The sequence below is a fragment of the Poecilia reticulata genome, chromosome 8 (assembly GCF_904066995.2).
Source record: "Poecilia reticulata chromosome 8, P_reticulata-male-v2, whole genome shotgun sequence".
In the NCBI taxonomy this organism is placed as follows: Eukaryota; Metazoa; Chordata; class Actinopteri; order Cyprinodontiformes; family Poeciliidae; genus Poecilia; species Poecilia reticulata.
This window is the reverse complement of record NC_088837.1, coordinates 18,648,686-18,662,666: the sequence shown is the minus strand read 5'-3', so window position 1 is coordinate 18,662,666 and position 13,981 is coordinate 18,648,686. Positions and strand designations below refer to the sequence as shown.

The 13,981-nt window shown below is 38.7% G+C and overlaps 1 protein-coding gene across 1 annotated transcript in view; it reads right to left on the bottom strand.

Annotated features, from left to right (window-relative positions):
- Positions 1-391: 391 nt before the first annotated feature.
- The window catches only part of hs3st4 (heparan sulfate (glucosamine) 3-O-sulfotransferase 4), a 77,154-nt gene continuing 63,564 nt past the window's right edge, over positions 392-13,981 (bottom strand). Inside the window, exon 2 of the mRNA XM_008415931.3 lies at positions 392-2,380. Coding sequence (XP_008414153.2) covers positions 1,726-2,380 — 655 coding nt within the window. The 3' untranslated portion in view covers positions 392-1,725. The remainder of the gene's footprint in view (positions 2,381-13,981) is intronic.

Here is a 13,981-nt window from a genome sequence, read left to right as displayed (position 1 = left end):
GAAACTGCTTTCCCGCCTGCAACACCAACTACGAAGAGAACGTGTGAGCAGAGAGATGGGGCTGGACGGGGGTGGGGGGAGAGAAATGGGAATGAGGTAAAAGTGCTGAGAGATTGTCAGGAAAACACCAAGGGATGGTTGCACAGAAAAGCCTCAAAGTGGAAGTTGTAACTCTGCAATGGCGCGACTCCGAGGTGAGTGTGCTGGCTTGGTGCTGTAAAGGGCAGTGCAGAGCTTACTTTGATTGAATCAATTGCTCTGTGTAAGTAGCTGCTGGTGTCGGCCTCCCCGGGGTGACAGAGAGGTCTGCAGAGAGTGAACCAATCCAGCCATCCATGGCAAGAGAACAAGAAGAATTAAGAGAGCAATGCATCATAGCTGTAGCAACCAGTGATGTGAAGCAGACTGTATTTATTGACTCATTGACTGTATTGATTGTCTCAATTGATGAAAAGTTCAGAGACAAAGCACAGACACACAGTGGGTTATGCAAAACAAAAAATAATAAGATGATGGGTTATGGTGCTTCAGTGCTTGGGCAAATGGCTAATTTCACAGCAAAACCCTGTTGATCATGCCTTTGCTAATAAACTTCATGTTACACCACATTTACCGGGCAGAAACGGTCTCGTTCAAGTTAAGCACATACAGTAATAGCTTGGTAATTTACCTGGGCCTGTATGTGGCTTTACCTTGACAGCAAATTCTGTCTGACATTGACTTTGTTCCAGCGGCAGCAGTTTATTTAACACACCATTAATCTCTAATGACAGAGGACCGTGCTGCAGCAGATGTTTGGTAACAAACTCCTGCTCGGTCCTGCGGTGTTGTTCTTCCCCCTTGTTGACATGTATTATGTGACAAAAGAAGGGTCATGAGGAAAACAGAAGGATAGCAGTTAGCTGGCTATGTTCTGGCAGAAACACAAGAAAAGTATGGACTCATTTCTAAAATTAAACCAGGGCAACAGAAACTTTCCCATTAAAGTGTGCGGTCATCAGTATGCTAATGTTTAACACTGCTCCGAAAAAAATCCAATACTTGAAAGATGGCCAGTGTGATCTAGCTAGTCACTTGAATTTTTGTGCAGTTATTAATTGCCGAGCAACCAGACCAGTGGCAGAACAGAGTAATTGAACACTTTGGTAAACTTAAAAGGATTGTCTCCACTCACAATATGGACAACATGAAGGATGAGCTCATGTCAAAGTATAATAATACTTTATATGTTCTCCTTTCTGTCTTCCAAAGCAGCAAGACCATGTTAAAAGAAATAACACAGGGCACTTCATGGCCTTGATAGTTGAAATAGAATATCTTTTTTTGTGCTGGATGCTGGTGAGTGGGTGTGAGGGCAACAAATAGCAGGAAAGTAAAGGGAGAAGAAACGGGCAGAGTTTACCCTTAGGGCTTATGAGGTAAGGACACTTAACTCATCACATGCATTGCCATAGTCAATGTGATTTTTTTTTGTCAATTCTATGCTTTAAAAACAAAAGGAATAAATCATCTCATTTACACAAATATAAATATATTTTATGTTTAGTATACACAATAATGATTTGCCATCTTCAAGAAAAAGCATGTCAGTAAACTCTTGCTAATGGATACACAAACTGCAAGGAGAGCCATGATTGATTGGGGCACTCAAGTACTCTCTTAATATGAAGTGGGACAATGGTTGTTTGAGTGAGAAGGCTGGTGGTGTGGCTCAGCGATGCCATGCTAGTCCTGAGAGCTACGGGAAACGCTGTCCTCCTCTAGCTCCCATTCAAAGTTCTGGCCAGTCATTTGGTAGAACATCATGTTAAAGGGTTTGTAGAACTTGTGCAGCCTCCGAATCACATCCGGGTCTATTTTGGGGTGAGTTCTTCCTTTGGACTTTCCAAGGCACCTGGGGGTGCTGCTGTCCTCTGGCTTCTTTAGACATGGGAATCCCTTAGTTTTATTGAAGTAGAAGTGTTTATCTGTGACAATCCGCTTCAAGCCCAAGAAGTCCTGCACTTTAGCCATTTCTCCGGCAGGGTCCACGATCAGCCGCTCCCCACTTACAAAGTGCATCTGGGAAAGAGGGAAATACTGCATCCAGCTCTCCAGGTGAAGTGCATATATTCCAATACGCAAAGCACTCCAAGAGGCATCTATAAGCCCCAGCGTCCGGTTCTTAAAAGCCAGAACCTCAAAGGTGGGGATCTCGGGTTTCTTAGATAAGGTCTGTGTATAGTCTGAAATGGCTCTAGTGACAGGATTACGCACAACAATAATAAGCTTGATGTCCTTGGCCATGGAGTGGATGCGCTTGGGGGCATGGTTAGTCACAAAATAGCTGGGTGTCTTCTCCATGGTGATCTGCCCCTCCAGCGTAGAAGGCATCAGGTCTCTGGGAACAGAGAGAACACACAAAAAAAGAGCTGCTTAGGATAGCATTATCCCCAACACCTCTCGCAGTGTAAATACAACACCCAAGGACATGGTGAAAGCAAATTTTGTACATTTATTAGCAGAGTATTATTTGAAATTACAAGGGGAAAAGAACTGGTATTATCACTGGACATTATGTTGTAAGGAGAAACATACAGCTAATTACATCCATGGAGTAATATGCCAGAGATAAAAGAAGGAAGATGAAACGGCAGGCAAGCAAGTATGCTCATTGCTTAATTGACTCCATCTGTGTTACTCCAGGAGCTGTTTTGGAACTTTAATAATGAGTTCACTGCATATCATTAATACTGGGGTGCCTGGGGTATTGTTTTGTCATACATTTATTATGCATGCCAGGCTCAAACTCCGTGCAGGCAGTTTTATTTCTTATCCACATGTACGCATTGCAATAGGTGAAAGCAGCTCTTTCTTCACCCCCCCAGTACTACATATAAGGTTACATGGAAGGCAGCTATAATTAATTATCAAATTAAAGGAAATAATTCCTAGTTTGCTGGCAATGGCCTGAAGTTGAGATATTTATCTGGGGGGTAATGGGAAGCTATTTGCAATTGCCCTAAATGTTCTGCTCAGCTCACCAGGCCTGTAAAATAATACGTACAGCATGACAGAGCAAGGGCAAATCTTCCTTCCGTGGTTTACATTTTTATGTCAATAATAAAGCATAGCGATTGCCATGGGCAAAACCTTATCAAATGTCTACACTCGTGTTCGTTTCAATCCGTGTGGTTTTCTTTGTTCGTAGGCTGTGTGATTTAGTGCTAAATTGGTACACTAAATCCTGTGTGAGACATGCAGATTACTTAACAACTAACACATATGAACACAGCTCCTGCGTCATTTTTTTGATGTGGTGTAAAATGAAGCAGGAGCAAGGACTGTGCTTTTGAAAATGTGTGCACAACCAGCCAGCCATCCTGAAAGTCTGCAAGAACTTCTCCATCATTCTAGTATTAAAGCTTTCTCTTTTTTTTTTCCCCCTCTCTTGCGGGAGTATGTTTTTTCCATTACACTGCCCCGCACCACAAACCCACAGTTGTTACCATATAGTCACATCAATCATTTGCATCTTGGACATATTCTAAATTAACTGTTCTCCAAGAAAGAATCCAATTTAGTCTGCTAAACATAAGAGCTGTTATGCACATATCGACCCCCCTCACACACATTCATCCATGGACACTGGGCTGAAAGTCTCACAAGTGGCCTGGTAATTGCATCTCAGTAGCAGTATTGCCTTCCTGATGGGTAATTTCCCTCTGGATTATGTTTGTCTCTTGACAGTATAGAACTGTGGTTACTTCTGGGCCTGTAATGGGATATCAAACATATCTACAGATAGCTTGGTGACTAGAAAGAGTATTAGTTTTCATTATATTTCCTCACTCGCCGCCCCCTGCCCCCTTATAGTAATGAATGGCTAAAGATTTTTGTAACCTTTCAAGGACTTTGGTGCTTGAAAGTCCTTGTCTTCTATTTAACTCCAAAGTACAGTGGGAGGTCTGAGGGTGCAACATCAACACTGAGTGGAAAAATAAATAAAACTCTAATATATCACCTCAAATCACCTTGAAGCAACCAATATGGACATGAGGTGTAATATCTCACTGGCAATCTTTGGAGCATGTCCAATTGACAGGACAGATGTGCACTGTTCAAGGTTATTTTTTTTAAAGCGTGTACGCAACAAGGCCCTTTTCCTAATCATGCTCAGTGCTTATCGTCAAACATTTAATTATGCAACAATGGAAACGGCACAAGCAAAGTACTTTGTCATTGTGCTTTTGATTGGGAATCAGTCATGGATCATGTACGTCTAAAATGTCAGTGGGATGGCGAGGCGGGATGGAAATCAAAACGCTGATAAACAAGCTAATTTCTTCATGCATGGCAAATGTCTCCTCTGGCCTTGCAGTCTAGTTGAACTGAAGTAAACACGAGCAAACAGTTAACTCTCACTTTTTTCCTCTCTCTGCATCAGCTGCTATGCTCAAGCACAGGTCATTCAGGTGGGTAGTTAGATAAAATCCATAGCGCTAAAGAGGCCTTCGTGGCCATCTGCTGTTTACTGCTTCACATTGAGAATATAACACACGACATTTATTTTCTTGCATTTTTAACACATGTCCATATATTTATTTACATAGCAAGCAGAAGTGTGAAGACACACTTATGCAGCCCCTTGCTCTTTAATGAGTAATATTTAGTGCTCCATGCTTTAGAAGCATGAGTCATTCATCAAGAGTTGCTGGCAAAAACTTTATTACATTTAGGGAAATAATAACCTAAGCAGTACATTAATACGTTACTCTTTTAAACTACATTTCCCCTGTTGGATTAGGGTTGCGTACAACAACTTGGCTGGGAAAATCCACTTCACACCTACTCTTTGTACAATTCAAACCTGGAGGATGCCCAGTCATCTCCAAAGGCCGATTCATTATTCAGAGTATGCATTAACTGCAATTATATTACATTTTTATGTTTGTTAAGAGAGATTTTTGGTAGATAATCAAGGTTCCTCCATGTCCAAACACCCACACTAAAAAGGGTTGTGGAGGATGCCCAAGTCCTTATTTACAGACATGCAGAAATGTGTTGGTACCATTCCACAGTAAACAACAAAAACATCTACTTCCTCTGAAACAATTTGAAACCGACAAATGTTTAATAGCATCCAATATTATTTATGCCATGGTGATCACAAATCACATTTAGTTTTTTTTATTTTTTATTACTGATTTGGTTGCATGTTCTTTGCATTAAAAAACTACTAGTGTCACAGTTTCCAGTTTATGTATTTGTATTTATGGGTAAAAAAAATGTGGATACTGAGAAAGATCGTGTCCTGCCAGGTTTTTAAAGTATGTGTGTCACCTCTGACACACTGTAGGTTTGAGTAGTTTATGTATATAAGGATCAAGAATGAAACTCGTAATATTTCACCGTGTCACTATGGGATCCATGCATTTTTCTTTGCTTTTTTTAATATTGAAGGATCAACTGATAGAGTGCAAATAAAATGTACAAATTAGCTTAGAAGGTCTTATTCGGCTTGCTTAACTCTTTTTTTTAAACCATCCACATTATGCATCTCATCAACCTTGCTCCATGAACAACATAGCTTTTAATAATAATACCAGCTGTGGCAACAGGAACATGAATCTACTTCAGATTCCTGAAGTCTTTACCTGGTATTTGGACATTTAGAAGCTCTCACCTAGACTTTTTCTAGCCCGTCTTCTATGACCTCTATTGATGCCAGTAGCTCATATTTACTTGTGAGTAAATGATAAAGCAAAACAGGGAAATGAAAAGCCCCCTCTAATTTGTATTGATCAAATTTTAGCCGTTTAATATCAGTGGGTTAAAGTTCCTCTGTGTAATGTCAACTAGAATCCACTTTTCTACAGGAAAACACTCAACAAGCCTGAGAGTTCTTGAAGTGCATAACTTGGAGAAGGTTTCACTGAAATACAAGCATCTCATTTTAGTAAAGTAAATATATGTTGACTCAGTAAAACAGAACATTTTATTAGTAAAGATAGAATTATATTTAAGCCTGTAGTGTAGAATAAGATTAATCTGATGAAATGAAAGAGAGGAGCTTCAGTCATTTTATATACATAATATGTTTCTCTCTAAGCTACACTGTCAGTAAATATGTTTCTTTTTTCTTTGACTGCAGGCAAACAATTTAGATGTAAGGAGTATGTGAACTTTTATTGTATTATCTAATGTAGTGCTGACAGTATCAATCAGGGGTTTGAACATCCATTTATAAGCGGAAGCCAACATGGACATTTGAAGGGAAAGATGTGGTGGGCAGCTTGCAATGAATAACACAAATAATTTCCCAGGAGTGACATGTTTGTGATTAGAGCAGCATACGTAAACGAAACAAAAATCCTTTCAGGGCAAAAAGGAGAAACCCCTTCACCCCCAAAACCTAGTCAAATGAATCATTTGTTGCTTAGCTCTCGACGATGGATGTGTGCATGTTTAGCAAAATGCCCCACAGGCAAGAGCGGAGGGTCCTGGTGGGTCTGTTGTGGATATAGGAGGAATTGTATACTGCAAAGGTGCAACTTTGAGGATGAAAACAGAAACGCAGCCATCAGAGCTATCAGAGCAGGCTAAAGTAACAGCCGAGGACTTGGTTTGTTTTTGTTTTTCCCCAACCTGAATCTGACCTGAACACTTGAGCATTGTGTTAGTATTTCTTTGGGGGTCAAGACTTAAAGTTACTCACTAGATATAGTTCTGCAATATTCTGAAAGGAGGAGAGCTAATGAAGATTATTTATTTGGTCAATCGATGAGTAAAAATACTCTTGAGACTCCAGGAATGGAACTTGGACCAGGGGGATGTTTATCTAACTCTTGCATTACCAAGATTAAAAGGATACTGTCTTGCCAATGTTCACATTAAGTTTATTATTATTATTTTTTTTTAATCCTTATTTTTCATCCCAATCTTTACACACTGTCAATTTTTTTCTTGGCTGTTCTTTCATAGTAGTTTAATCCTACGGCCTTTCAAACTAAATATGTGTAAAAATAGATGTGAACACAGTTTCTTCTTTCTTTATTTGAAGACATGAAAAGAGGCAATATGATAGAGCATATTAAATATTTTATCAGCGTGCTACAGCGTTTGAGCAGCAGTGAGAAAGAGGCAGAAAAATCAGGCCAAGACCGCTCGTCATCCTTCAAGTACAGGCACTTTGTCTATATATATATATATATATATATATATATATATATATATATATATATATATATATATATATATATATATACGATCAACTGATCAAAAACCAGTACCACTCTTGTGCATCATTTAGGCAATGATTCAACAGCAGCAAACCAGTTTTCTCAAATCACATTTTTAGGACAGACTGACCTTGCTCTTTTGAACATATGATGACAAAATTACTGGTATATGATCCTACTAACAATGCAGATTTCACTAGAAGCAAAGAATTGCCATATCATAGGTTTTCAGTTCCATTTTATTTCCTTGACCTACTTGTTTGCAATTAAACATGATTGCATTTGCTGTGTTTTAGACCTTCATGCAGTTCCTCTCCAGTCTTGCATAAGATTCTCTGAACAGTGCATCAAATTATTTTCACATTTACGCAGATTACTGTTCTCAATGGTGTCTGGCAAGGCTGTGTTATAATAGCAGCAATATTCTTTTTAGCACCGCCGTTGCTCTGAAGTTGACGTCATTAACGCTTTGAAAGATGCAGAAGACATGCAGTTACTGTCTGCACTGTGATCCAGCTGTAAAAATTACAGTTCAGTTTGAAACCACATTTCTTTCTTCACAATGAAGTCACTGCTTATTTGTCTTTCACATGAAATGCATTGAGATTCTGGGTATTTGACTTAATGAGAAAAAAAAGTTAAGGCATTTGAATATTTTTACTAAACAATACATCTATAGCGTTTCTTCTTTCTTATATAAAAAAAGAGTGTCAATCATACTGGCATAGACCTTTAAAACGTCGTTATTTTTTAATGCATTTATTTTAGCAATGTTATACATGTTGCACTGCAGAAAAGAATAAAAGAGCTTAACAAATGAAAACATCAAAAACCTTCCTCTCTCTAAATAGGCTCATAATCTTGTGCTTCTGCAGAAACGGGGGACTTGAATATTTGAGGACAACAGTGACAGCTGGTCCTGATCAAAACCTTATTCCCTACTCTCTTCCTGAGTTCCCCCCAAAGACCTTCCCACTTCCAACAGTGGATAAGCCAGGTACTTCTATGCTCGCATCACCAGACTGCAGTGCTGAGATCTGAAGCTCGGCTCAGATGGCCATTGGAAGTAGAAGACTGATATAAATTAAGACAATTGGGGAAATAAAGAGAATGTTTAGGAGCATGCCATTCATTTCCACCATTCTGTTCTTAATAGTACAAGCCAGGAATTATTGTGTTATGCAATCAAATCCAGATAGAACATGTGAGCAATCTTATCTTGCATTCCAGACCGGGAGATGTCTTCCTTTTTTTTTAAACCCCTGTTTCTAATCTTGTCATCACTGCCTACAGAAGAGCTCTGATTTCTCCTCATAAACCTAGAAATAAACATAAAGCACAGATCCTTATATAATAGTTCGTCTGTGCAGTAGAAGGACTTCAATGTGTCATTCTTCTTGAAGATTATCTTCTTTTTTGTTCTTTACTTGTTTGCCTCTTACTTATGATGGGCTGATGGGAGCACTTCAGGATAAAACTCCCCCTGTTTGATCTGCATTGACCTCAATACTTACCCACTGATATTCACAGCTAAAAACGAAGGCTTTCATGACATCCTAGTTCCCTTGCCAGGGGATCACAAAACAACCACATTTGCTAATTTTGTGGTCAGAACAAAAACAGACACCTTCCAAGGACACATTTTAAAGGCTACATAGGAAATGGAATAGAACAATTAACAGGCAAGTCCGTACAAAATACAGATTTCGTTCCTTACACTGATTACATTATTCCCAGAGCTACTTTATAGCATGTGAAGGACAAACATATTGTTGTTGTTCTTCTTGCTTTTTTTGCCTCCTCCAATGATATTCACTTGCAGCCTGAAAAACCTTATCAAAATGCATGTTAGTTGAAAGAAAAGCACAAAAAAGCTACTCTAATTGAAAGTCACACCTGAGTACATCAGAGTCAAAGGCTGAAATTTACATCCTGGAAATGTAGCAGATCCTGTTCAGTTGAGCAGAACCAATTAATATGACAGTTTGGACATGATAGATTTGCTAGCCTGAGAAAACTGGCTGAATCCAATCATTTAAGTTGGCCGCTGACAGAACTCTGCACCTGTTTAACTGCAGCATGTGGGGTACTGGTTCAAACGAACAGTTGCGCAAACAATGATTTATTTATTTATTTTTTTATGTGCTGCTCATGTTCGTTGACACTCTTGCCAATTACTTGTTATAACGGCGTGAGATATAAATCTTTAAAATAAGAAGGTATCTGGTATTTCTAAGGACACGATGCACTGTTACAGCATCCCACATTACAATAAGATGGAAGATCAAAAATTGTCTATAAGAAGACCAACAAAACCGTGGCACATTGCTGAATTAATTCAAGTGAAATGTCCCCAGCAGGTGATTAATTTTAAGTTTCACATGCAGATAAATGTTAATTATTTGTACAGCATGTGACTCTACGGATGGGCTTCTCATATTAGGTGCATTAAATGTTGGTAAAACTCTTTAAACAATGAAATACAAATCATAGACACTATTTTCCTATCCTTTTTGTGTTTCATTATCAAGCTGCAGGTCAGTGTGACACACAAAAGGAGAATGCTGCAGGACAACAAGTGAAAATGACTAGAGGACAGATGGAATGATTTTAGCTGTCTTTGCCTTCACAAGAAGTATACAGCAGCTCACAAAAATACAAAAATCTCTATCACCTTTACAGATCTTTCCTCCATTGAGATCTCACATGGTTCTCTTTGAACTTCTAACTATTATTCTAAAGCCTTTTGTACTATATATAAATTTAATGTAAGTATTTTTTCATACCTGGCATTAATAGTGTAATTTAAAAGAATCAATAATAAAACCATAAGCAGTTTTATTACGGGAAGTGCTACAAATGAAGACTCTGTGCTCAGAGGTTTATGCATAAACTATTTCACTTGTGTTGCAGCTTTTAGTTCTGAAAAAAAACATAAAAAAAAGAAAAAAAAAAGAAAAGAAGCTATGCGAGATGTTTTCTCTGTGATTTTTAGCTGTTAACTGGTCAGCAACTAAATGTGACAAACAGAAATGATTTTCTCTCCTGAGGAGGGGAGCCAGTCACTCTATCTGGCAGATTGCTGGTGTGTGGTGTTAGATTTTGATCATATTTATGAGACTGCTCTGATAGTCCTTTGTAAACAACATATTTCATTTTAAATACGGTGGGACTCGAATGATAAGTGCCAGTGTATCATGTTTATGCTGTCTTATATTTTTTGCCATTGATGTGCTCACTTTGCTTTACCGTTTTTGATTCTTTGAGTGCGATTCAGGGTTATCAAGGGTAAGGAACGTATATCTCATATGTCCTTGAGCACATGTGTTTTGCATTCAACAAATATTAAGGAAACTAAATAAGAAAAAGAATAATAAAGAGTAATAAATACCTAGTTCCGTGTTTTCTTTTTGCAACACGTGCAGCAGAAAGCTCAGTGTGTGCCAGTGCACCTCCAGTTCAACTCTTTTGCACAATCCCAAGACGCTTTTCCAGAGATTTAGTTCATCGAATTATTCACCTTAAATTATTGATATCCACTGTGCTGCCAGAAGTGGAACATAGTGAGGTAGGACTAAAAGATAGCAGAAATGACACTGGGAGGAAAGTCTTTGTCAGTGTGTAATTTGGTATCCTTATCAACTTTATTAAATTTAGATCTCTGTTCCTAAACACTTTAAGTCATTGACCACTAATGGATTTGCACTCTCTGTCTTGATTGTTGGCCCACACTGATACGCTTTTCACATTAGAGACAGCATCAGCCTTTCAAGCTCTTAAGATCGACAGAACCAACATCGGGGAAACGACTTCCTTCCTAAACAGTTTTTATGGCAATAGAAATGTTGGTTAGGCCTTCATAAAAAAACATATTTCAGAACTTTTACAAAAAAAGTTCATTTCAAACTCTTTTCAGTTTTCTTCCAGGAGAAGCTTGATGTGTCATTAAGTCCAGACGGCATGTGTAGTTAGCCGAATCCAAAAGAGTGTCACAGTGGCATGAAGTCACCATTTATTGTTGCAAAATCAGCAAGAAGTGGACCCAGATTACTCAGATTAAACAATAATGCTGGATAATCCCAGTTTTCTGATCCTAAAGTATTACACAAAGCGTTCAACAGCGCAATATTTATCTGTCTGCCACCTGCTTTCGCAAAGCTCTTGGCTGCCCCGCGCAGCTGGTTCGAAAGGGTTGCTGCCTGTGTGTGCTGCCGGTGTATTCAATTAGCACCCAAACCACCGTACGTCTCCCTAGCACATGAACCCACAAAGTAAAAGTGTGTTGTGTGAAAGAGACACCCTGATTACAAAAAAGCAGATTTATTTCTGTCTGTCAAGAAACCTAATCAAGTTTTTAGTCAAAGTGATTAAGAAAAGTCTTTCAGGGTGAGAGTTGAGCTCATAAAAAAAAACCAACAAACAAAAAAACTAAACCACACTGTAGTTTGCATAAATTTCAGACCATCACATGCAAGAATAAACTATTGATTTTTCAAGTAATCTTCCTTTCAACTTATTTCCATTATTGACAGCACCATTTATGAACCTTTAAAACCTCTAAACCTCTGCTGGCCTGTTGCACTGCAGTATTGATTGTAGTGAGGATCCTCACATTGTGCTGAGAGGAGAACCATGTTCAATTATATATAAAAAAAACAAAAAAAAAACACCCTTGAAACAAACTTTAAGCGAATGTAATTTCATTAAGTCCTTTCAAACCATCACACATGCATACACACATAAATTGTTAAAAACTGAATTACTCCTGAAAGCTATGAGAAATATCTTGTTTTTGAATTTAATCCAGTAAAGAATGTGACCAAAGTGTTTAAAAACAAATGTTTACGGTGCTTTGATTCTGCATGATCAAACTACTACTACGTCCGATAATAATATTTACATATTTGCAAAAAAAAAAAAAAAGAAGCAGCGATGGAATCATAGCAAACAACACACTCAGTTACAATTAGCTTTTATGTCAAACTGCGTGCGACAATATGCTGTATGATTTTTATGCCCCTGTAAACTAAGTGATTGAGACGTGGATGTTTGGGCTGTAACATCTGGATGTGAGGAAATATGCTGCTAAGAATGTTATAATCACGCAGACAAGGACTAAGCTGCACCATTAGGAGCTAAGCTGACCTATCAGTCGGGCTTTTACTAATCCAAATTGTGCTCTAGCTGGCAGAGATTGCTCAATTCAGACAGACTGTTGGGAGGGGTGGAAAAAAAAAAGGGAAACAGTTCACCTGCCATGTGAGCCGCTATCACGGATAAGATATTTATCTTTCAGCATTATGCAAGCACATGAGCAGGGGGTATTTTTTCCCCCACTTAGGAAAGCTCATTTTCGTGATGGATATTACACTTATTCTCCGTGTAAATACCGGCTACGACCAGTTCAAAATGCCTAAAGCTTGCTTTCGCTTTATGCAGATTAAACGGCCGTACCTGTTGTAGCATCCTGCTCCAATCAGCTGAGTGACAGTTTTATTTACCGCCGTGACATGAACACATCTTATGTCAGATTCTGAGCGTTTTAATCCTTTTCTGCAATTTTAATAGATTTGAAAGCCCAGTTTGGCTTGAGAACATCTTTTTTCTTTTTCTTGTGACTTTTGAAAAAAGGCCAGCCTACAGGACATCTACTTTATCACACAATCCTATGTATGACTACACCTAATATTAGCAGCTCACAGTTTGTCCCATACATGAAACGTGTTGCCCGAGCTGACATGGCACTGGGGAAATTAATTTGCCACAGTCATATAATGGTTGGTTATTCAATCACTGTTAGATTTAATCTAACACTATAATCTCTGCGGGCCGTTCCTCCTCGCGGAGCATCGTAGCTGCAAAGACTGAGGGGATAAAAGAATGGATTAGACAGGGAGTTCACTACGAACAGGACCTAACTCTGCAGCACGAGTGGGCTGCTGTCAGAGAGAAAAATATGAAAACAGCTCCTAAACAACCGCTCCACTAAATGCCTCTCTTTATAGCAAGAATTACTTCATATCACGGCTTCTGAGCTTTCTGGTGTCTGTCATGTATATTTAATAATTTTCAAGATCAAAGCAAGGCAAGCTCCTTCCCACTCTTCTCCCTCAAAAACTCAAAAACTGTTTTACCAGCCGAACAACATTCAGAGCTCTCACTGCACAGAACCCCTCTGCTAGACCTCTGACCCATTTATTATGGTGGTTCTGCTTTATTTCAGATGCTTGCAGCTGCAGCCCCCCCAACCCCAAAAAAGATATTCTTTATCACTGAAGAAATGGACAGAAAACACCTCACCTGTGAAATGGCTGTTATAAGTCATTGAACATCTCACTTGTTTTTAATACTCAAGATGGTGGGTGATATGAGGATGTAATCCTTGAACGGTTCTCGGTATAGCCCTCAGCCCTTTCAGCAGCTTGTTTGAGCACTTTCGGTAAACCCCGGTACACACCCTTAATCTCCCCACCAGAGGTAGTTTGACACAGCAAGTGAATCTGCTATAAACACACGACAAATGCAGGATAATGTTTTGGAGATATACAGATTAGCTGCTGTAATCCAGACTGCCAAAGGGAGAGCTTAAAGAGAAAAGTGTCAACTGTTTATATATAGAATAATATAAAACCTTAATCTTTAAAAGCTATTTTCTATTGTCACATGTTTAGGTTCATTCTGATGGAAGAATCAGGTTCATTTGTTCAAATTTAAGGGATGCAGGCAACACAAGCTTCTTTTTGAAGGTTTTTTTTTTACTT